This window comes from Numida meleagris, chromosome 5 (genome assembly GCF_002078875.1).
Source record: "Numida meleagris isolate 19003 breed g44 Domestic line chromosome 5, NumMel1.0, whole genome shotgun sequence".
Classification (NCBI taxonomy): Eukaryota; Metazoa; Chordata; class Aves; order Galliformes; family Numididae; genus Numida; species Numida meleagris.
The window spans coordinates 41,957,135-41,980,391 of NC_034413.1; the positions used below are offsets into that span (position 1 = coordinate 41,957,135).

Below are 23,257 nucleotides of genomic sequence, written 5' to 3' on the forward strand. Positions count from 1 at the left end.
TCTGGTTGTTCGAATGACTTCTATGGATGCCACCACAATATTATCTATCGCCCCTGCCGGCACCTAGCATTGAGCTGATGGCCAAAAACCAGCTAGGTTTTATCAGACAGTTTTGTTTCATGCCTTTAGGCCAGAGAAGGATTTATGAATCTTTTTTTTTTTTTTGTCTCTTCCTGGAGGAAATGCGACGCTTGTCTTCCACCCAGGTAGTGCAACACAGGGAGTGAAATATATTAGAAATGTTATTTTCTACAGAGGTGTGACACCTGGCTTTTACTTTCTTGTCTTTTTAAGAAAAATTTATTTCTGAAAGATTGCTGTATCAGGGTTGCCAGCTGAGTGAATTTAACCTTGTAATTCCTGAGAGAAGCCTGAAGACGCCTGAAGTTCAGAACTCACCCTGACACAATAAAGTGGTTCAGTGGGGAAGAGCAGCACGTGTAGAGAGACTGAATTTATCCCTCCCCTCTGAACCACCTTGGGGCTGTCATTTACATTCAAACAAACTCTTCCTCCTCATTAAAAAATGAACAGATTCATACACGGCTTGGTGTGCCATCATCTAGAGAAGACCGCAAGCACGTGCAGTACCTGTGAACGTGTATACAAGCCTAATGAAATCATCTAATCAATGGGATCACAAACAGGCTTAAAAGTTTGTACGCGTCGCCTGATTAGGACTAAGGGAATGGGCCCTTGAGGAAACCAGATGGAGATATGATTAGTTTTATTAAGTGTTGATCCAGCTGCTGTATTTATATTCCCCTTATTTATATGAACAATATTTGTCCAACCATCTGAATAAAAAATAGGAAACTTCATTTGCTGTAGGCACCGTCGCTACCTAAGTTTGATTAAGACGGAAGTAAAAACTGAGTGGTAACAATAAAGGAGTGCTGGCTGGTGGGACCAGACGGTATCACCTGTTTGCTGGTGAATTCAATAGCATTTGTTATCACAAGTGTCATGGCAGAAGTATGTATAATCAGAGCATAAAGCAGGAAAATGAAAAATTCTTTCTTGTTCTGCTGCAAAGTATCTGAGATACTGACCTTGTAATACAGAGGACTACAACACAGATGATAGCAATCTGGATAGTTCCAATCACAGCTGCTATTAAGACATACTGAAATCGTACCGGACCTGGAACCACATATAAAACGCTGTAGTCCTTTTTTTCACAGTGTTGTCCAGTATAGCCGGCATCACATCTGAAACGAAAAATACTTCTCCCAGTTATACCTGTTAATTTTGAAGAAATTTGAAACAAAGTGTATCTGAAAATATATATATATATATCAGTGGCTTGAGCACAAGCTTATGTGGATTTTTTGAAGGATGGGGTCCCAGCAAGAGCACTGGCGCCTCCCTGGACCTCTCCAAGGGAAGGCTTCCAACCCGCAGCATCACTGAAGTCTGTGAGAGCCAGCAACAGAGGCAGTGCCAGGAGGTGCCCAGAGGACCAGGACTCATCCAGCACTTGCACATCAGGATGAGAATCTGTTTTGTACTTGCACATCGTATTTCAGACTTCTCTCTTTCTTTGGGGAGGTGGGGGAGGGCTGAAAGCCATCTAGTCATGGCTCCTTATGCAGATTACCCCTAAGGAGGTGATAAGCAATCATTCGAGCTCCATACAAAATGTGATTAGATGTTCCTGCAAGTGGATACATCATTTACATTTTGTCTGGATGCTATAAAAAGCTGTCTGTTGGTGCTGCAACCATCCGCCCCAGGCCGCCTGACACCTCCCTCTGACTCTGGGGAACAGGCAGTGCCCTTCCCATTAGCTCTCGCCGTGTTCCCACTCAAATCCCCAGCAATCTGCTCCTTTGGACTGCGGGGGCTACCTAGCGGCCTCCCGTGCACTTTGTGAAGTGCTTTTACAAAAATATTTAAATACAGCTGAAGGTTACTGAGAGTTTTACCATCAATTGTGCATGACTCAATACCGTTTTGCCACAGACGATGGAGACTTTGTTGAATAATTAAAGTCTAATGGGTTTTGTGGCACAAAGAACTTGGTTACCACCACTTTCCATAGTTTATCTAGAGTTGGTGTATTCTGTAAGTCAAAATTTTCATGGGGGCAGCCTTCCCTCCTCGGTAGGCAAAGGGTTACCTGCAGGATGGCTCCAGCATGTTGGTGGAGTGCTCACACTTGCCGTGCATGCAGAAGCCATTGTAGTGCTCTGGACAGGGGATGTAGATCCCTCGTGCGCTCTCTTCCAGTTTGTTTGCATTCTCTGTGAACACAGGTGGAGGCAGTGTTAATCTGGCAGCACAGGAAAGGGGAAGAACTCAGCACAGAAAGGAGAGGGCTCAGAGCTTCAGAAAGAATGTCTTCCTGCTGCTGCTGTCCAACGAGAGTTTCGGAAGTCCCTGAGAACTTGCACTAATAAAGGAGGCTGTGCTGTCCTTGTGTTAAGACAGACAGGAACAAGCTCCCAGAAAACATGAATGACAGGGCAACCTCCACATCCCTTTAGAGCACTGCCGGCTCTTTCATCTCTAGGACTTCCAGGACATTTCAGGATCAAGCACTAAATCCTCCTCTTTGGGAGAGATGAAGAGATTAGAGATGAAGAGAAGGGAAGAAGCAATGCTGGCCTTATTTCACAGCCCTAGTTGTTTTCTCTTAACTTGAAGAAGAAACCTGCAGCAAACACAAAAGCACGGCCCACAAAGTCATAAACGGATTCAACAGTACTTAATTTCTGCCTTCTTTACTGAATGGAGGAAATTCAATTCGTATGCTCCCATGAGCTGCTCCACTGGTCTACAGGAGAACATGTCATACAGCCTGCTTCAAGTCGGTGAGGGAAACCGTCACTTTCAGGGCAGACTAATACTTGAGGACTTGAAGGAGGATGCAGATTCTTCCAGTGCTTGTAGGCTTTAGAAGAATGATTTTTCCTTCTCCAGCAATTGCATGGGAAGGAACGGTGTTTCCTTTAGAAGGGCCCCTAGCACACTTTTACACAAATCTAGGATCTCACAGAACTTGTAATTATACCTCCAGTGCAATGTTAGCATGGAAACAAACATAAAATTCAGCCACAAGTTGTCCGCAGTCCCTCATTTTGACTGCGGACTCTTCTAAAACAGGTAGAAATTGAACTCAAAGGCAGTGAGGGGGCAAAACCATAATCATTCATTTGATCTGCCATTTCAGTCATTCATTAGGCAGACCACAATAAGAGCATAATTTAGTTCAGCTTAAGCAGTTCCCCTCCTCTACTGGAACATCCTGAATTTCCCCAATATTTCCCGGCCTCGGATCAGGCTATTTTTGATACATGAAATATCTTTTCAGACTCAAAACTGAGACCTGAACACCGAGGCAGGATTTAAAAGCTCCTTCATGCAAACTGCCCACTCTCATTTCTGAAGGGGCTGAGCACAGCTCAGTAATAATGCCACTGAGGAGATAACTGCTATCTTGAACCCATCCCAGCTTTAGAAATGTCAACGGTTTACAGGCAGGTTCGGCAACCGTTGACATTCCACATAGATGTGGAATACCGATAACCAAAGATCATAAAACCATGACAATATCACTGGTAACAACTATGAAACAAGAACCACAAATCATTTCTGAAAAGAGAGGATATGAAGGAAAACATGTTTAAATTACAAATGATGTAAGAACTCTTACAGAGTTCAAAAAATGAAAAGTAGGCAGTAGGCATCAAGTGAAATAATTACAATTCCCCCCTTATTACAATTTTCGATTGCTATAAATTTGGTGCTGGAGGCAACCCTCTTTAATCACATTAAAGCATCACTCAACTACAGAGCCCCTGTGCCACACCAGTCTGAAGCCCACGAAGAGCAAAGCTTAACTAGAAAGGCAGCCACTTTCTTCCACATACCCACAGAGTGCTCAGAGAGCAACAAGACACAATGAATTCACAGCTAATCATTTCCTGATGTTAAATTCAGCAGCAACTCATCATACATTAGGCATGCTGCACTGTCACTGGCAACTATGTGAGCACCAGAAGGATGGATGCCTGCCTTCTTCTGATGGACACAGTTTGAGACAGAAAGATGTAAAGCCTGAAGAAAAACCTGGACCGACTCCATCAGTCTTTCCTATCTGCGGACAAATGTAATTCTCACCACTGTCCTTACAACGCTTCTCCTTTTTGTTTTAAAAAGAAACACATCCTCACCCTTCAGATGAACAGCATTCGGCAACTTTTCTCTCGGAGTATTTCTCTGACAGAAAATGCCAGCTTGATGAAACCAACATCTTTTGCATTTCTGCCATGTTTTTTTTTTTTCATCTTCAGCCTAACATGACATTTCATATTGCACACATCTTTTGTTACTGCCAGAACATGACATGATAGCCTATCATATAAGATACACTAGTCAAAACAGATTATTTTTAAACACATTGAGGCCAGATGCTGCTTTGTATAGACTGAAGCCGCTTATCATCTTCCTTACTAGAAGTCTCCTTCTGGTTGCACATTGCTCTCCAGCCTTTCTGTGGATGGCAGGGAGATGCTAAGCTATTTTGCTGGGGTAGGAAACTGGGGCCTGAAGTTTCCCACTGTGACTGATCTTCATTATCCTGATGGATTATCCTCTGAAAAGTTAAACTAATTATTTAAAGCTATCTTGTCTGAATTGCTTAAGATATCTGGCTGTTCCTGTTCTCCCTTTAATAAAAAGGTGGAAGAACTATTTCAGATACTCTTTTAACTTATGGCTTAACTATAAGTCTTTTCTTCAAGGTTTTGGAAACTGAATGCACACCAAGAGGATTCTTGGCTAGGATCTCAGTGAAAGCTGAAACTCAAACCACAGAGCAATCTGTCCAGTCACGGGTCGTGACTCTGCAAGCAACGAAAACAAGGCGGTTGCAATTCTTCAGCAAAGCAGAGGCATGGAGCTTCTGTTCCACATTTGGAGTAGCACCTCTGATGAAGGAATAAAACCATTAGTGCCCCTGAGGAGGACAGCATGAAATACCGCCCGAAATGCACCAAAAATTCCTTCCAGGCATAAGTTCCTGCAATCCATTGGGAAAAAAAAAATATTAAAATCTAGGCAAAACAAGGATTCTTATGTCCAACAGCTGATTGCCAGGCACCGAACAATCAGTTCTGCAGGTCTATTAATTCTATTGTTCTGTTGTTTGTTGAGCCTGGCTCAAACGGTGACTTCCAGGTGATGTCGGGCAAGCCAAGTGGAGAGCCACAGCCCGTAAATTTTCATCTTAGTATTTACACTGCTTATGGATGTAATAATGGATAGGTTATATCCATACGATAAAATATTGGCTCAAGTGTGGTGCTAATGCCTTGTGTACAGTCATCACTGAGGTGAGGAAGGTCCCACAAATACATATATTTTATCAAATGAAGGAGGAGATGGTGAATGATGTACAGTGAAAACTATTTTGACACCTATCTCATTGGAGACAGCGGTTACAGAGAACTGACTTAATAATTTAAATCTTTTAATAATGCTGAGGTCAGTCACACTGGCAGCCGAAAGCTCTCAACGATATTGAGGTACTGACTCCTTACACGTCACGTTTTCAGAGGATTTATAAAGGCTGGGAAAGAATTTTGGATCAAAAATACATCCTTAACCTTCCCGACTCCTTTTGGAAATCTGTTCCCCCCTTCTACACCCTTGGCAGCCCTCCCACAAGGATGCTGCAGAGCACAGCAGTGGGAACTTAACAAAGCTCTTCCAATCTGTATGATAGTATTGGTGAGACTATTCTCATCTGAAATCTAAATAAAGGTCCAGGGAGTCTTGCCCAGTGACACAAAGGGAGAGGATGCCCTGAGGTTTGTGAGAGTAACTGACTAGGGATGGGAACCCTTATGCTATGGATAAGCCGAGGGACAGGCCACGGTGCTCATCTGCTGCTCATTTTGGAGAAAAGGGAACTTCCTCAACCCAGCAATGCTTGCACTACATGCAGAAATTTGAAGATGCTACTGCAAAGTCAGGAGGAATGAAGTAGAAATGGTGTCACATCCGAAAGTTCAGAACTGCTTTAGTAGGTTTTATGGCACCTTCCCCCTCTCTGGTAGCATCTAACAGGAACCGAGGCCCCACAGCAACTCAGAGGGAGAGGTCCATCAGCAGGCTTCATCCTCACTTGCAATGAAGAAGCATACTGACAAATCCTGGCTCTACAGTCCACCAGCACGGCCCTAGTTCCTCACTAGAAGCTGCTCTGCTCTGACCTATTCATTATCTTGACACAGTACTTTGTTGTTAACACCTCGCTGCTGGAGATCTTGTGAATAGAGCGTCTCTTCATGAAGAAGAAAATATGTGAAAGCAATCTGCCTGACAATTGCTGTTTGGGTAGGTGTTGGACTAGAAACTGAGGAGGAGGTAAGTGCTCACTGCCACTCCAAAGGGGATTCACCAGCCCACTCCCCTTGGAAGCCGGTGGAGGAGAGACACCAAATGTCAGCTGATGATGGCTGGCACCAGTATGCTGTAGCCCTGGGCTAAATGCATCCTGCAGCCACCCAAGTACACATTTCAGGCTAATCTTCCTACATGAAGTGCACAAAAATACCATCTCTACATTATCTACTTCAACAAGAGGAAAAAAGAAATGGAACCTGATAAATTAAATTACATTCACTTCTTTTCTCAGGCACGAAATAGACTTGCTCAACACTGTAATTTATTAATTTTAAATGTCCCCATGCAAATGAGTTTCCTGGAATAAGCTAACATCCACTTTCGTTTTTAAAAATAATCTAGTGTTTTTTACATTTGAGATGGTGGTAGGATGTTCTAATACACTTGAAAAAAAAAAAATACTGTGTCCTGTCTTTTGCAGCAGTGTATCATAATTATTCAACATGCTGCCATAATTTATTTCAGAAGCGAATGAATTAAGACACTAATAGCCCCCAGATATTCAAATGGACAACATAATATTTTAAGCCAGTCAGCAGACACATTTGGACTATGCTATATACGTTAGAGCTAACTCTGAACTTCTGTAACGTACTTCTACTTGTAGCGCCTGTGGATGGTTCTTCCCTATTGGAAAAAGACCACTTGCCATCACTGTTCATGATTCATCAACCTGTTTATCTTTTTCCTGTACCAAATTAGACTCTTGTTGAAGGAAAAGTTACAAAACACATCCACACTTGGTTTGAGGACACCAAGAGGCAATTCTGTGGCAGCTCCTCAGAGATGTTAGTCACTGCATGGTTCAGGTTGGGTGCAGCATGGTGCCTGCTGCCCACCACTGGGGCCTGTTACGTTTTCACTACAAAACTAAGGAGGCCTTCAGCTCTCCGTACTGTCTCTGTGTGAGCTGCCCTCAAGCCACCTCCCAGTTCTTTAGGGGATAAACTAGACCTTTTAAAGACCATCACTGTAAGGGCAGATCTTGGGGCCTGCAATCATTTCTACAGATGAAATGTAATCGTTTGTGAGGCCTTATTGTGGACTTATCAAAACCCTGGGCAGAAGGGACCTGACAGTTTGAGCTTTCTTCTTTTGTTCCAGGATTGAATAAATCTGGGTTAACACCATCCCTAGAATAGATTAAATCCCTCGTTGTGCCAACTCAGCCAGTCTCTGGCTTGCCATTGATGTCCCTGTCACTCAGATCCCCCTGCACCAGACAGACGACACTGGCCGCATGGGAGCTGCTCCCTCCCTGCTCACAAAACAGCCAAGCAGCCGGGCCTATAAAGGAACAAAGTGGTGTTTTTTCTCCTCCTCTCTGATCTCCTTAGGCAGCTCATGACAGAGCCCTTAAGAGAATGAGTTAACATTATTATTATTGTAATTCTGTTCGGAAAAAAAGTTGGTGTCAGTGCGGAGATTTATAAGGTTCCCTCCAATTAGGCTGTGTGCCTGAAGGCAGAGGCGAAGGCTGCATCCATCACACATGGCACAGTGCGGGCAGAGCAGATTGCACTGCTTCAGTGAGAAGGTCCTTGATGGCCTAGCAGATGGCTCGCCTTCCTGGCCATCCACCTCTCCTCGAGTACTTGGTACTGTCAGTGCTGGAGGTGGTCAAAAATGGACCACGGTCTCTCTCTATACATCCTCTCCTCTGAAAAACTATGCTGCAGAGTTGTAATTTGCTCTTTAATATCAGGTTAAACAGAGACAAAAACACCACCCCTGTTTACAAATGTTTTACCGGCAGAAGGTGCTTCTTCGTATGACCAAATTGTATCACTTCTGCAGCAAACAGACATGGATCTGCAGAGTGAGGCAAACGGAGGCTAGAAGCGGGATTACATAGGAACCAAATACCACAACACCCTCGGCGTTCAGCACCATCTCCCAGGTCCAAACCAGTGTGTCCCAGAAAGAGGACTTTCTGCACTTTGGAAGTGCCCAGATGCAGGACCCTGACATTTGTCCCTGTTGTGCAACCCCATGCAGCACTTACAAACACTCAACGTCTCCCCTAGAGCAAACTCGGCTGCTGCTTCTACATGCACTGAAGAGCAACAGTAGTTAACTTAGTTAAGTGGTGATTTAGGAACAAAACTCAAACTTGACTGAGTGATGTCCTGCTGTTTCTGCTTTGTGTACTATCATGCAATTTCTATATCAAAGTAGCCTTGCTAATGCAGCACCCAGAGAGCAGCTTATTTATATGTAGATGCAGCTATATGACATTTCCAAATGCCATCATTTGCATATGAAGGTTCCACTTTTTTTTCCCCTTTGAGTAAACAGAGTCTGCTGCAACTCCAAAGCAATGCCTTCTCTAAAGTAGACCATTCTGAGAACCATCATCCTCCTTAAGCAGCTAAAAAAACCTAAAACAACTCATTTTCATAACTTGGCAGCCTTGGCTATCAATGGTGTCTATAGGCCAGTCTTTTGATTTGCAGCTCTATCCTTGGTACCAAACAGAGTACACAGAGAGCAAACTTGCAAGACCTTAAGATTTCCTATGCAATGGCTAGAGACAATCTGCAGGATACATCAGTATCTGCAAATAGGCCTCATACATCTGATGGAACTTGTGGTCATCCTAAAAAAAAGGCAGTGGGTTAAGCTCATTATAGCTATGAAGTTAGAATTGATTTTTGTTAGGATCTGTCACTTTGGAACAAGAGCAGGAGCTTGCTGCAAGAGCTGCTTGGGACCTCTGAAACCTTATATTACACCATGAAAGCCAAGTGGACATTACATATGCAGCTTTCCTGTCAAAGAAAGATAAGGCTGGTGCAGATGGTATGTGGGCAAAGTTTCAACCTGAATACATTGCCTTCTAAAAACCTGCAGTGTGAAGGAGACATCCCAGTTTCTGTGCACGAGGCATACGAATGTGTTATTTGTGCATTAAAGAGATGCTCCTCTGCTGCCTGATCACTGAGCAGAAGGAGCACACACCATGGCGCGTATGGAGAACACAGACCCTTGACACCTCAGCCCACTGTTGCCCTCTGAAGCATGGCCAAGGGTGCAGCCAGAGAAGATTCTTCTGGACAGTACTGGGGTGTCAGCAGAAAGTGCGGGAGTGCTGCTGGCAACTGCAGGAGAATCAGCTGCCCCCAGCTCACAGCACATCCCGACTCCTAGGCAGTGAGAAGATCACACCCAGGTCCTCCTGTCCTGCTGAGGCGAGCTGGAACACTCTCCTGTGTGCATCTCCTTCAGTCAGGTGGTGTCAACAGGCGCTTCCTGACTGTAATGACAGGTACAAGAACCCCAGAAATCATCTTTAACCATGGCTGCAGCCGTCTTTACCAGGGCTAATACAGTTTCACCCATCTGCCAATGTATTTCTAAAGGACTTCACGACCTTGACTGGCTGATAGCATCAATACGACAAATGGGATGAGGTGCAAGAAAGCTGATAAATACTTTTGATACAACCCTAAAAATAGTGATGGGATATTTGTACCCTTCTGATGCTTTTCCAACAGTAGATGGATATGCACAAGCAAAGTTTTAAGATGTGTGTCAAGAATATCGGTGTGCAGAAGGAGCAGGATTGTTCAACCAGCTCTGTCACAGGGGATGGCTGCATGACGAATGACAATTCCCTTAACCAGGAAGCTGTGTGGGGAGGGGGCTTGGGATGCTGCACATTTGGAGCCCATGTAGAAATAAAGGGGTCTGTTGCAGTGGTACCTCTGCCCGCCAAGGATGCACCTTTTCCTTATTGGGATGAAGGAAGGGGAGAGGCAATGCTCTCGGTGTCCCGTGGGACTGGCTTGGTGGGCTGCCATGCAGCTCTTATCAGCTGGGACTTCTGTATGGTCTGAAGGACTACGTGGGAATTGAGCTGCCTATAAACACATTTCATAAACACGACAGGATAAAACACGCTGCCTTGTTCAGATGGAAGAAACTGACACATTGAGTAAGAGCTGTAAACAACAATCTGGTCCAGATTTGCTGTGGAGGATTAATGAAAAGGAACGGTGTAGTGCCCTACGTGCCTCACAATTGCAATCCTAAATTCAATTCAAGATTCCTGACCCACCTCTGGAAATATGGAAGTCAAACTCATTTTTTTTTTTCCTCTCCCCTCCATTCCCTCCATTAATGTGTACTCCAAAGGCCACAAATTCACACATACAATCCCAGTGTCCTCAGGCTGTTCCAACTCTGGCACCTGTGAAGGTGGCTGGCAGGAGTTTTTGGATTGATGCAATTGGTGACTTCCAATTTTTAAGGACCACGTTGCTGAAAACTGCTTTTAGGCAATTTAACTGCAGATTAACAAAGCACATTTTTGCATTTGTGCAGAGGTGTACTTATCTGCTGTATTTACCTGATTACATTCAGAGGAACACAGACACACTATGCAACAAGATGTTACATTTTCTATCAAACCTCATCCTGTCTCTTCAGCGATGCGACTGGCTTTTACTGGCAGAAAGATTGGGCAGACAATCAATGAAACAAAGCAGGAGCTTCATTTTGAGATGCTGCTGCAAACAAAAGCATGCCCTAATCCAGTTACCAGGCTGTCCCCTAACTTCCAATAGGAACTCCAGGTCTGAATGGATTGTTTTCGACTGGGATCAATGGATGGCATGAAACACTATCTGAAAAGGTCTCTGATTTATTTTTAGGCTGCCAGCATGATGCTGCTAGAATTTACTGTTTGGCTGCATGCTTCGAGCAAACTCAGAAAATTACAACTGAGAGCAAGTGTGAATGGCAAACCTGCCAGAGAGGTTTGACGGGTGGCATGCAGATGGAAAGGTTAGCCCTGGTGTGTGACAGACTGGACAAGGACGGCATTTTGGCCACAGTGCATTTCCTTCAACACTTCTGACAACCTGAAGGTTCCATAACCCTAGTTCTGCACTAACTTCATATTCCATTTTGATTGCTCTATACAATCTTTGGCTTTTTTGCTTTATTGGAGGGGCTTATATCTATAAGGTGCTGCTGTGCTGGAATGTAACACCTGCCAGTTCCCTTCCATCCTTTTTCTTCTTTCCCAGCACAACATCCGTGTTTGCAAGAACATTCCACCTAAGAGAATTAATCCAGGAAACTGAACAAAGAGCTGTAGAATTACGGGCAATGATGCGTAAGAAAATAGGAGACTGAAGCAAAAATGCCCATCTCCCCTTCATGGTGTTTTGAATGCTTCTTGAACCACATACCTTGCAAATCCCTTGTGCAAACCTTAGTTATTTTAGTTACCAGAATATGACCCTGAATGGCCAAAGACTATTCAAGAGAGAAGCCTGATGCTGACTAAAAAGTGTGTTTCCAGCCTAGCTTGTCACTGCTTTTGTTCAGGTTAGTCAGAGAAATAAATACATTTTACTGGCATGTTGAGCAATGGTGATCATTACTCCGTACTGAGCAAAGCACTGCACTTTGGAGAGGTGAATCCTCAGTTTGCTGGCCTCTATTCACCCATCTCCCCTGACTCTTGCTTCATAACAGGGTGATGGTAACAGGTCCATCCAACAACTTTGCTTTCTGTATTTGCTCTGTTCTGCTGTTGCGATCTTTAGCGTCTGCTCAGTTTTTAGCAGACTGTATGTTAGAAATTCCCACTGGGTAATGAGGAGTTCAATATGTTTCCTCTCCCATGTCTGAAGCTGGAAAGACATCTCTAACTATTCTCAATTTTAAGTACAGGAGAAAATAGTAAAACACTTAAAATGCCACAGCAGCAAAAAATATTCTGTATTCTTCAACCTCATTTATCAAAGATATGCTTTATTTCCCATCTGTCACTAAACCATGCAATCACAGAATCACAGGAGAAGACAATGGTAGGACCTACGACCAAGCCCCAAACCTCTACTTGTTGCTGGTTTTGCAACAAAAGGGGCCAATTCCACCACGTAAACTTAAGTTACTATTTTGTTACTCAAATGATAAAGGTCTACCATTGAGATATGGTAAGAAGAGTGCCCACTGCTAGAGGATGCGCTGCATGCCTACCACCAGCTGCAGGAGCTGCAAGAGCCCCCAAAACAAGCTGAATGGGGCTGCTCCCCGTGGCAGTTGGCCCCTGGTTTGCTGTGGCGTCCTTGGGACATCCATCTGCCATCCAAATCTCTGCGGAAAGCCCGTGGCCTCTCCACATCAGTGCTCTGTGACATGACCAGACATGTCCTGAGTATGGACCTCACACTGCTATTTATTTGCATGGAGACCAGCAGAGCTTCTTCATGTCCTGAGGTTCATCGCTGATCACCAAGAGAAGCACAGCCATGGAAGCCTATCAGGAGTATCACTTTTGTAAACAAATACCTGCACTCACTATTTTTACACGACACTATTACTGCCTTACATAACTGCAGCAGAAGGGAGCTGCAGGGAGAGCATTTGTGTAAATAGCAGGATTGGTACTTTATCTCAGCACATGCCCCCGGCACTAATATTCAAAGGGAGAAGCTGAACAGATAAAAAAAAAAGAGCAATTTATAGAAATTGAAAATTTAATAAGAATAAAGATGGATTAAAAATGCCCAGAGAAACTGCAAAGCCATTTAAATTCAGTGGCCGTTCTCCCACTAGCCTCAGTGAGGCCAGAATTTTACGTGCTGCCTCTTTAAATCTCATTCCCTCTTCTAACCGCACTTTAAACAGCCGACATCCTCCTGCCCAGCCACGGCCCTTTAAATCACTGAAACACAGGATAGAAAAAAATCTGTGGTGCCAGATGTGTCTGAGCCCAGTGGCAGCTCCTGTTGAGGCAGGCTGCAGCGGAAGATGTTTAGCATATATTATGCCTGACAAAACACTAACAGTTTATCAGTTTCGGTATTATCGACCAATAGCACGCCCTTCCCCAGCTACTTCATTTGCAGAGCACACAGGCAGCCTAGATGTATGCTACTTGATTTCAGAACAATATTTTTTATTTAATCCTTTCCCATCCCAGCTAGATGGAAGTATGCTTCCGTTATTAAATGAAATTGTAAATGAAATACCCCGGGGAGGGGGTGTTTTTGATGTACACCTGACACAGCTTTAGACCACAGATGAAAGAGGGAGATTAAAACCACAGGGAAGGTTTTAATTTTTTTTTTCCCTCCCGAAAAATATTTTTGCCATTATGTAATGCTGTCTAAAATGCACAACAGCGGTGGGCAAAGAACTGCATTTCAATTCAGCGTCGATAAAATAACGAGATGCGCTGCCACCGCTTACATAACAGCACATTTTGGTTACAGCTGTTGCATTCCAGGAGGGGAGCTTCACGCCAACCTAACACAGACGGGTAGACGCTACATGGCAGCCTTGGCGGAGGAGAAGTCACCTTGCTATGCAAGTGCCTGCTGCTTTTCCAAGCTCACTTTTTAACAGCGCTTCCTCCTGCTCGCTGGTCCAGATGTGCATCTCCAACCAGCACAGCTGGGCTTCTCCTGAACGCACAGCAACGCTTCTTCGGAAGGAGACAGTGCAGAAAGGAGAGCCGACATTCAAAACACTGCATCTCCCACAGCGTTGCCTACTCCCTATCAGCAGCATCCATTTTTCTCGAGTCATGAGTTCTTGTCACTAATGGTTTCAGTGTCTAATACATAGAATTTGCGGAAGTTGGAAAAGAATAGGTACGCTGCACAGCTTGAACAATCAGTACCAGAACTGGGTTTCAGTGGATGTGTTCGATGAAAACAAGTAGAACCACTCAAACGTGAAATCAGCAAAGGGGACCATAGAATGATAGAACGGTTTGGGTTGGAAGGGGCCTTTAAGATCATCTAGTTCCAACCCCCCTGCTATAGGCAGGGATACCTTGGCTGTCTTTGCTTTCTTTACCAAAATATATGAAACCAGGCAAAAACTGCTACTTTTCTCCCCACAGCCTGAAGGTCTATTAAAAATAAATATACCGGTTCTTTCTTTTTTTTCCCAAACAAATTTCTTTTCCTTCTACCAGATGCATTTGCAATTCCCGTGTCTGTGTTAAAGCCTTATTTATCTTTAGGCTCAGGTTACCATTTCATGCGTTGAAATGAGCAAATTATCTTGTGTTTGTATTGTAATTTGACATGATGATACTCCTTCTGGAAAAGATGTTTCAGTAAGTTCTGAGTAGCAACTTTCCTTAACATACAACTTATTTTTCACAACTGTCATGTGCTTTCATCTCATGATTTTTGATATCTAACATTTCATAAAGAATGCCAAAATATCCTATGAAATAAAATTCTGAAGAAATTCGGTTCTATGAATATTTAAAAATATTTTTTTACATTTCAAACTAGATCAAACACAAATACTTAAATGTTGATGTCTCCTGAAAATGGGTATTCCAGCAGCTCATTATAACTTTAACTCTCAAATCCTAGGGAAGAATTCCTCCTAACAGCAGATTTTCAGAGGCCTAAAATAGAGCCGCTAGGCATAAAAATACACTGTGGTACTTCTTCATACCCATCAACTAATTCGAGCGAGTGTTGTGGATGGCAAACAGCTGCTGGGCACCACCTCAAGCAGCATCCTTCAAGGACAGCTTGAGCTGATGAAAGCACCTGGAGCCCAGAGGAAGGGGGAGACTGAGGGTGAGAGAAATTCCTCCCCAAATCCAGACAGATCTGATCTCTTTAGAGGCCCTATTTAGAAAGAAGGTAAAGGATATCTTCAGAAATCAGGTCTGCTTCAAGTTGAGTTGAGTTTTAGCAATCAAACTTTCATGTGTAAGCAGGAAAGCCCCTCTTCCTTCTTCTGCAGGCTCTGCCTCCCTTATTTACTCCTCTGATCAAAAACCATGGATATGGAGCAGAGGACAAAAAGAGGTACTGAAAGGTTTGGATTTGCTCAGGAAGATTTCTACATTCCAAATAAGACGAAACATAGAGGAAGGATGCATAAAGTGTTTATGGACGAGGACACAAATGGAAGAATGTCTAGGAATGCCTGCATGAACCCAAGTCTGTTCATCCCTGTTGCACAAGCTATTTCTGTTTTTATCCGTAACCATTAGGAATGAAATGTTACAGAGGACTGGTTACACGATGGTATAAAGGAAAAATGCGCACATAAGGTTCTTGACAAAGTAGAAGAAGCAGGAGACAGTGTTTGGAACACACTTCACAAATCTTGCACGGTTCAGATGCAAACTGATGGAAAAACAAATTTGTATTGCAAACTCCAGGGCTCTAAACATTTCAGGGAAGCTGGTACAGCAAAACAGCCTCATCCAGCTTCATGGTTCTTAGGCTGCCCGTGTCAGCCCTGGTGCTTTAGCACTTGTTTTTCCTGTTCATTCCCTGCAGATCAAATTCTTAGCCTAGACATACTGTATCTTCAGGCTACCACCCTTCCGCACAAATGAAATAGTTTTCATTATAATGCTCATTCACAAATTACTGGAGTTGTTTATGAGGGGGAAAAAGCACAAACCAATTCTGCAACTTTTGATTCACATTCATTAGTGACTAAATTAAGGGCTAAGCTTTAAAGGCACAAATGGAAATGCTCTTTTTTTCTTGAGCTACATAAATCTCAGTAAAGAGATGTCTAACAGTTCACCTGAGACCCAATTTCAGTTTTAATGCTAACAATTACAGGTTCCATGAGCATGACACCAGGAAATTGTAAGTAATGAAAAGGTGCAATTTCTCTCATTACAAAACCACACAGACAAAAAAACAAAAATCCAAAAACACGAGGCACATTTTATCCAGCTTACCATATGTAATACAAAGTTAAAGGAGAACTCTCAGGATCTACAGATAAATTTAAGACTCTTCTGTATAAGAAGAACACTATGCCAAACTACTGCCAGTACCTAGACAATTACATTAATGCTCCAGATTTTCCTATTTTAGAAAGAAATCATCTCATCCTCACGATGATACAGAAAAATGCCAGAGTGGGACTTTCTGCACCGCACCATTTGAAAACCAGGAGTTAAGTGACAAAACATAGCAGCTGCAATTTTTCATTTAAAAGAGCTCCCAGGACAAGCGAAGGTTCGGGGACCAAGCTGACACCGCTGGCTACTCAGACTTTAGCTCAAATGTAGCTGACAGTGAGATTTATTAACCTACCAGCTGGCCTCTGTCTTTACTTTTTCATTTCCTTCTGGGTATCTCCAGCGATGGAGGAGCTGAAAGGCAGCAGAGGTGCTAGAGACCAGGATGCTATCAGAACACGGTAATCTCTCTTTGGCCTTTGAAAATCACTCAGAACAATCCCAAGTTCATAATTTTCTTAGATGTGTTTTACAGTCCTACTATGAAGCTGAGCTACACACGGTCAGTGTTTCTGAGTAAATGCTATACTGCTCTCTGTGAACTTGATTTTGGAAGCCTCCAGATCTCAGGCAGAGAATGGAGACATTCCCTCTGGCTGGCTTTTTTGGAAAGCCTTTCTATCAGGATTGCCCAGATTGGGTAGGCAAAACAGGACCAAACCACCTTCACCTGAAATCATTTTGTAAGACCAGCTCTGCTCTTACATCACCTTGCGTAGATGCGCCCCAGACTTCAGTTATTTGTAGACCTCTGCACTGCTGTATGATCCAACATCCTGAAGGACATCCAGGCATGTGGGGCACGATATGGTCACATCTCCCAGCGGGACATGCCCTCATTGCTTTCCTCAAGTCACAGGCCAAAAATACCTGAATTGTACAGCCTGAAGTACTGCCTATATTGGGTTCTTTCATTGTTTTGAAGAGCTTATGTGTCATCTTTTGTGCATTTTCACTATGAGTAAACATTATGGGTATTTTAATTGCACTTGCAAATGCAGCTAGCAATCCTAGCAACGTTTAAATGCTTTACATTTTTAAGAAATGCATCAGTTGTATTATTCTTGTACTCACAAATGCCAGGAATGTGTGGGAGTATGGGCAGCAGCTGCAGCCAGACAGCATTCCTGCTACCACACAGCTGTCAAAATAGTAAAATACACTCTTCATTTTTTTTTTTTAATTTTTAAGTGATTTGCTGTAAAAGCAAGAACATTTCCTAACTAATCTATTTGTTCAGTGTGACAACCTCTGACTTAGAGCCTGCTAAATTGAAAGCCAAGTAAATCTGTATATGCAAGGATGCAATTTTCCTAGTGCTTTTATGAAGCTATAGATGAGAAATGGTTTCTCTCTATCTGTGATGGATGCACGGTGTTCAGCTCTATGTCTCACTTGCTAATTCCATTAAGGAGAAAGGAAACCCTGGTTCACCAAGGCAGAGCAGAACTGCACAATAGTTTATATGCCATAGCTAAGCTCTGGGGCTTTATTATTATTCTTCACCAGTTTTACATCCAGCTGACATGGTAGTAGACACAAAATGTAATTTAAAGGGACAATGTCAAGTAGTTTACACTCAAAACTTAACCTACTTGCAAAATTTTATAATCTGGAGAAAGAATTCATTCTGCATTCCCTATTTTATTCCTGGAACTGGAAAAAAAACAGTCACGCTTCGTAGAGAAATTTGATGCTGCTGCTTGAATTCTTGGATCTTACTCAGGCACTATTACAGATGATGAAGACAGTGACTTGAAATCAGGGGGTCCGTGAAGGAAAGAAAGCATCAACCCACCGGTGCTTCCTACATGTTCTGGATCAGTGGGTCACTTGCAGTTTCTTTCATAAAGATTGCTTCTCCTCCCATTTAAAGTAATTAAAAGATAATGATGCAGAATGTTGGAGTTCAGTCAAGTTTTAGGATATTTTTCTTTCTTCAAATGCAAATATTACATGCTATTTATTTTGGAAAAGGCATGGTCTAAGACTCTTCTTTATCCTTGGAGCATAGAATCTGCGGTAGTTTTGTGGCCTCCATCCCACAGGCCTAGGCCAGCCAAGGGCAGGCGATGTGTTGACACAGATGGATGTTGCCCTTTTTGGTGGAGAGTTCCGTTTGCTTTGACAACACAGCCATCTGCTAGCAAGCAACCCAAGAACACAGCTCAAAATGACCGTCTGTGCGTGTGCATTTTTACCCAAGGAGACTATCATGGCTGAAAATGCCTTTTTTCTCCTCACCAACTTTGCTGCGTGGCTGGTGTTCAGCTGCAGAGACTTGATCTAATCAATGCTCATAGAGGGAATTTTGTCTGGTCTGGAAGACTGTTATTGAGTAGGTCTATCAGATTTGTCAGTGTCTTCACTGACAATTTTCATGAATATATAACATAGAAATATGGCTCATCCATATCCACTTATTCTTTAAAGTGCTTGGAAAAAAATCTCCGTAAGTTGATAATGAAAAAGGATAAAATCAGTAAGTGGTATAATTGCTAATATCCAGATCTTAAGGAGCGAGTGGAAGTATTGAAGAACAAAAATAAACTGGCAAATGAATAAACAAGATGAAAACTCCCTGATTGCCCAGACTCGAAAAGCAAAAATGCCACCGAAACAGCCATCTTCTTCACACATCTATTGGAAACATTCAAGAAAACATCCTTCACAGGACTTTCAAACTCTGCTTTCTAAAACATATATTACACTTAGAATGTTGAAAAATATTCTTACATGGAAATTGTGGGATCAAGCATTTTTCAACTGGATTTGAGGGAGAAACACCACCAATTCATTTACTGGCTAAAACAAAATGCTATCTCACAAGCGTGATCAACTTTAACAAGCTGGTATTTGTTGAAAAGAGCGAAAGCTGCCCAAAGTCTGACACATCATTTGAGGTGCCCAAAAAATGAGGGGGGCCAGAATGCAGAAGTGGAGGCACAGATACACACTGTGATGACATATTTCCAACTTTAAAAACAAATTTTGCCTCTGTCAAGTAAGTGCCCTTACAATAAACAAGGCTATGCAAACTTAAGGTAAAGATTTCTGTTCCAAAGGAATGAGCGCTCTCAGCTCTGCAGACTGAAGGATTCATGCGTTCATTAGCAAGGATCAATAGGCTTCAAAGAAGAACAGAGGGGAGCAAAGACATTGATTGAACAGACAGAATGAATAGCTTATAATGAAAAAATTCTGCTGGTTGTTGGGCTGTTTGCAAAGGAGCTGCCTCCCCAGGACCTCAAGATGAGGATGCAAGTGTTTTGGTGAAAAAATCTGCACCATTCGGTTACTACCATCTTCACAGAGAGCATTACCACTACATTAGCACAACTGACAACATTCAATGAGAGAATTATTTAGGTTGGAAAAGACCTCCAGGACCATTAAGTCCAACTGTCAAATGAATTTACCCAGTTCATTGCTAAACCATTTCTACAACAAACATCCCCACTTATTATTCTTATACTAAACATAGTAAAACTTTTATATACTTTAAAGAATGCAAGGATGGCATGAAGCTTTCTGCTGGACAAATGTAGAAGCCTGAACGTTCACCCAGCCTCAGTTTTACACTGCTATATCCCTTCCATTTACCTATTTATTAAAGGCTGCAGTAACAACTTTTTGCTCCAGTGGTCCCTTTCTCCCAGCGTTTTCTGGCAGTATTATGCCACAAACATTTGGGGAAACCGGAGTTGTGGCTTACCCCCCATGAACTTGCAGCTTTCAACCTACATGCTGTTATTGTATGTAAAAGTGAAAAAAATAGGTTGGAATAATAGGTGCACAGAAAGATGTATAATCAGCTGGAGTAACCTGCTGTAGTTCATTGTATCAATGGACAACACCCAATGACACCTGCCCAGGGTACACCGTCACTGCCTTTAAGAAACCCACGGGAGCCTGAAGATCTGCCAGCTGTCATAAAACGATGGTGCCTTTCTGTGCCACACACGTACCTACAGGATATCACTGATGGTTCAGTATGTCTCCAACCCCCTAGGGGTCTGAGATGCACTGTGTCCCCTGCATAGTCCTGTCACTTCTGGCTGGACCATTCGTGGGCACCCTCCTGATGTCTCATAACATCTCTGCTATAGACCCGTTTCTTGGTGCTGTCACTTTGCCCCTCTCCCTGCCCAATAACCCACTTTCCTCTTGTGTTCTCTTCTTGGCTTCCAACCTCACATCATTTTGCTGCAATCAGTTTTCTCCCCAGGACTGCTACCCACACCTCTCCTTTTGAGTGTGGGCTGAAATATCATCTCTGCTGAAGTGAAGCTGCTCTCCTCCTTCTGCCCACTCCCAAGCTGAAGGTGCCTTCTGTGCTCCTCTTCCTCCATGACCCCATGACTTTTCTTTCTCATCTCAATACCGCTATTTTCTCCTCCACCCTAATCCTCAAGCTGCCTTTCCTCTCATTTTGTTACAACTCACTTGCTTCACGCCCAAATGTGCTAAGTTACCAGGCTGGAGCAGAATAGGATGGGTTACACAGCATTCAGAAAGGGGCTGCAGGCTTCCATTTTCATTTGGAGACTCGAGTCATCTCCCCAGCTCTCCAGCAAAGAAGAGAAAGGATCTAACACGGCTATGCTTCTTGCCCTTGTTTCTATCTCAAAATAAATCATTTTGTCCTACTTTGCAGTGTGTCCTGCCCACTATGGGATACAACTGCAGACCTTCCAGCTGCTTAAGAAAACTGACTGCAGGCTACTTTCTTCTCATGCTTTCACCACGGAAGGGCTCCTTGGCAGTAGGAAATATCTGGACTTCTTTGATCTTTTGGAAGGTAATCCTGGCATCCAGTTTCCATAGAAATTTCCTCCCTTGCTGCTTTGTCCTGCAGCCACCCCCGATACCTCAACCTCCTCTGGCTCACCAAGACATCATTTATTCATAGCTCTATGTTTTAATCATCATGCATCATTGTTAAGTAGGAACAGAACAATCCCTTTGTAATGGCTGGGGCTCATATCAACCCAAGGACGTCGTGTATGCAGCACCCTGACAGCAATGACCAAACTGAGTCACGCTGGAGGACTCTCCTGGTAAGAGATCTTAAGACCCATGAAACCATCAGCTGGACTTCACCTAAGCAACGCAGCAAGCTGCTTGGGTGAAGTCAGCAACTGGCATCTATTCTCTCTAAATAGCTACTTTCAAAATACAACAATCTCAAAAACCTAAGCCACAAATATATTGCTTGACACATTTTCACCTTACCTTCTCAAATGCTTAAATTCTCAGCACGAGCTGTGAACATTAGCGTGCGTGCATACACATACCCACACCCATATATATATACACATTCAATTTCTAAATCAGTCATCCTAGGCAAAGGGTGTAAAACAAATACCTCCCAAACCTCACTGGCATTTGCATGTTTTTAATTTCAAATGGCGTATAAGGTTATTCAGCCATTATGTTTTACTGTAGCTTCTAAATAAATTAAAACCATTTATCACTTTAAGAAGCATTTAAAGAACCTTGTTAACTTTACAGGTAATAATATCTACTGTGGCAATGTTTCACGGTATCACAGCTGCGCTATGGTCTGGATTTTCCCCTTCTTAAGCCTGCATATCATGAAAAAAATATGCATAATCTAGGCATGGTAATTTAATAATTTTCATCAGTGTCCACTTGTTCTGGCAAACAGGTTACTGCATTTATTATTTCCAATGTCAGAATGGGTGTTTTATGCCTGTACAGTGATAACAATGGAAGAAGACCGTTTATTAAGAAGAAAGATTGTTTCTAGCAAAAGAAAGTAATGAGAACACAGTGGGTTTTTTTAAAGCAAACAAACAAAACCATAGCAGAAGACAGGCCACCTTTGTAAAGAGAACAGAAAAGTGACTCGGCACAGCTCTCACCAACTGTGATTCTCACGTAATAGGAACCGTACCTGCATAATCTGTCCGTGCGTAATGCCCATCTTCAGATTTTGTAGTTGTTGTAGTATTATCTGTAGTAAAAGAAATACATTGGATTGCTTGGGAAGCCTCTGCTTGCTCCTGAATCCACCCCAGTGCCCACGCAAACCCAGCATCCCTTCCGTGCACAGCATCGCTGCCGGCTGCAAGGCTCTCCTGGGCTTGCCAGGTGAAAACAGCAGGAGCGGGCTTTTTGGAATGAAACACCAAGCATCTTCCATTAAGAAAACACATTTTTCTAACAATATGTGACAACAGATTGCAGCTGGGATAAATATATCAGTGCAAAGCAGGACTTGTCATTTCTGCTCTATTTGAAGTAATTGGGGAGTTTTAATATGTACCCTGAAATGAACTATCACGTAGGGTGGTTAACTTTAAAGAAATGGGAATAAATGAGAATGTGTTTAATAGACAGGTAGAGTGTGGCCTTGTAAGTAGATGTACTGAGGATTTGTAGGTCAGAAGCTAAGGGGGAAAAAAGCTATTAAGTGTCCAAGTCCCAGTAGACACTTTATTTACAGGAGCTATTTAAAGGCAATTTTCTCTATTTTTATTTTAGAACAAACTGGAGTTTTTAAAGCCAACTTAGGGCTGTGTGACAGAGCACCCCAAGATCCAGGCAGGGAGCAGCATGGCATTCATGGCAAACACAGCCAGTCTGCAGCTAGCATTAACAAAACTTCCTTCCAGGCACCGCTGGCATCCCATGAGCCCAGCAGATGAGAAACAAGCACCAGCACCACGCACCATCCACATTACAGGAGCCTAATGGAAACGCGAGAAGTGCCAAATGAGAAGGCAGCCCCAGTTCTCTTTTTATTTTTTTCTTCCCTGAGCAAAAATTGAAAACATTCTTTGAAATGAGTTTTGTTATGAGCGTTACCTTGACATCGACCCAAAGACATGACTTCAATTTTCTCCTGTTTCTGGCATGATGCCTCTTTGATTTGACATGCATTATCATAAGATTTCCCATCGGAAGCACAAAGAGGATTGAAGTTGGTTTGAGAACAGTCGATGTTGCACACACACCTGAAAAGACAGAAGAGAGAAAAAAGAAGAGGCTAATATGAGAAAGTTTTTTCCTGACATCATCAATGCATCTCAGAAAAGAAAGCGTTTGTATTTT

General features: G+C 42.9%; 1 protein-coding gene across 1 annotated transcript in view; it reads right to left on the minus strand.

The window, feature by feature from the left end:
- TMEFF2 (transmembrane protein with EGF like and two follistatin like domains 2) overlaps positions 1 to 23,257 on the minus strand; it is a 111,356-nt gene that overhangs the window by 4,074 nt on the left and 84,025 nt on the right. Inside the window, exons 6-9 of the mRNA XM_021397592.1 lie at positions 23,012 to 23,160; positions 22,098 to 22,157; positions 2,123 to 2,246; positions 1,053 to 1,211 (exon numbers count right to left, since the gene is read on the minus strand). Of these exons, the coding sequence (XP_021253267.1) occupies positions 1,053 to 1,211; positions 2,123 to 2,246; positions 22,098 to 22,157; positions 23,012 to 23,160 (492 nt within the window). The remainder of the gene's footprint in view (positions 1 to 1,052; positions 1,212 to 2,122; positions 2,247 to 22,097; positions 22,158 to 23,011; positions 23,161 to 23,257) is intronic.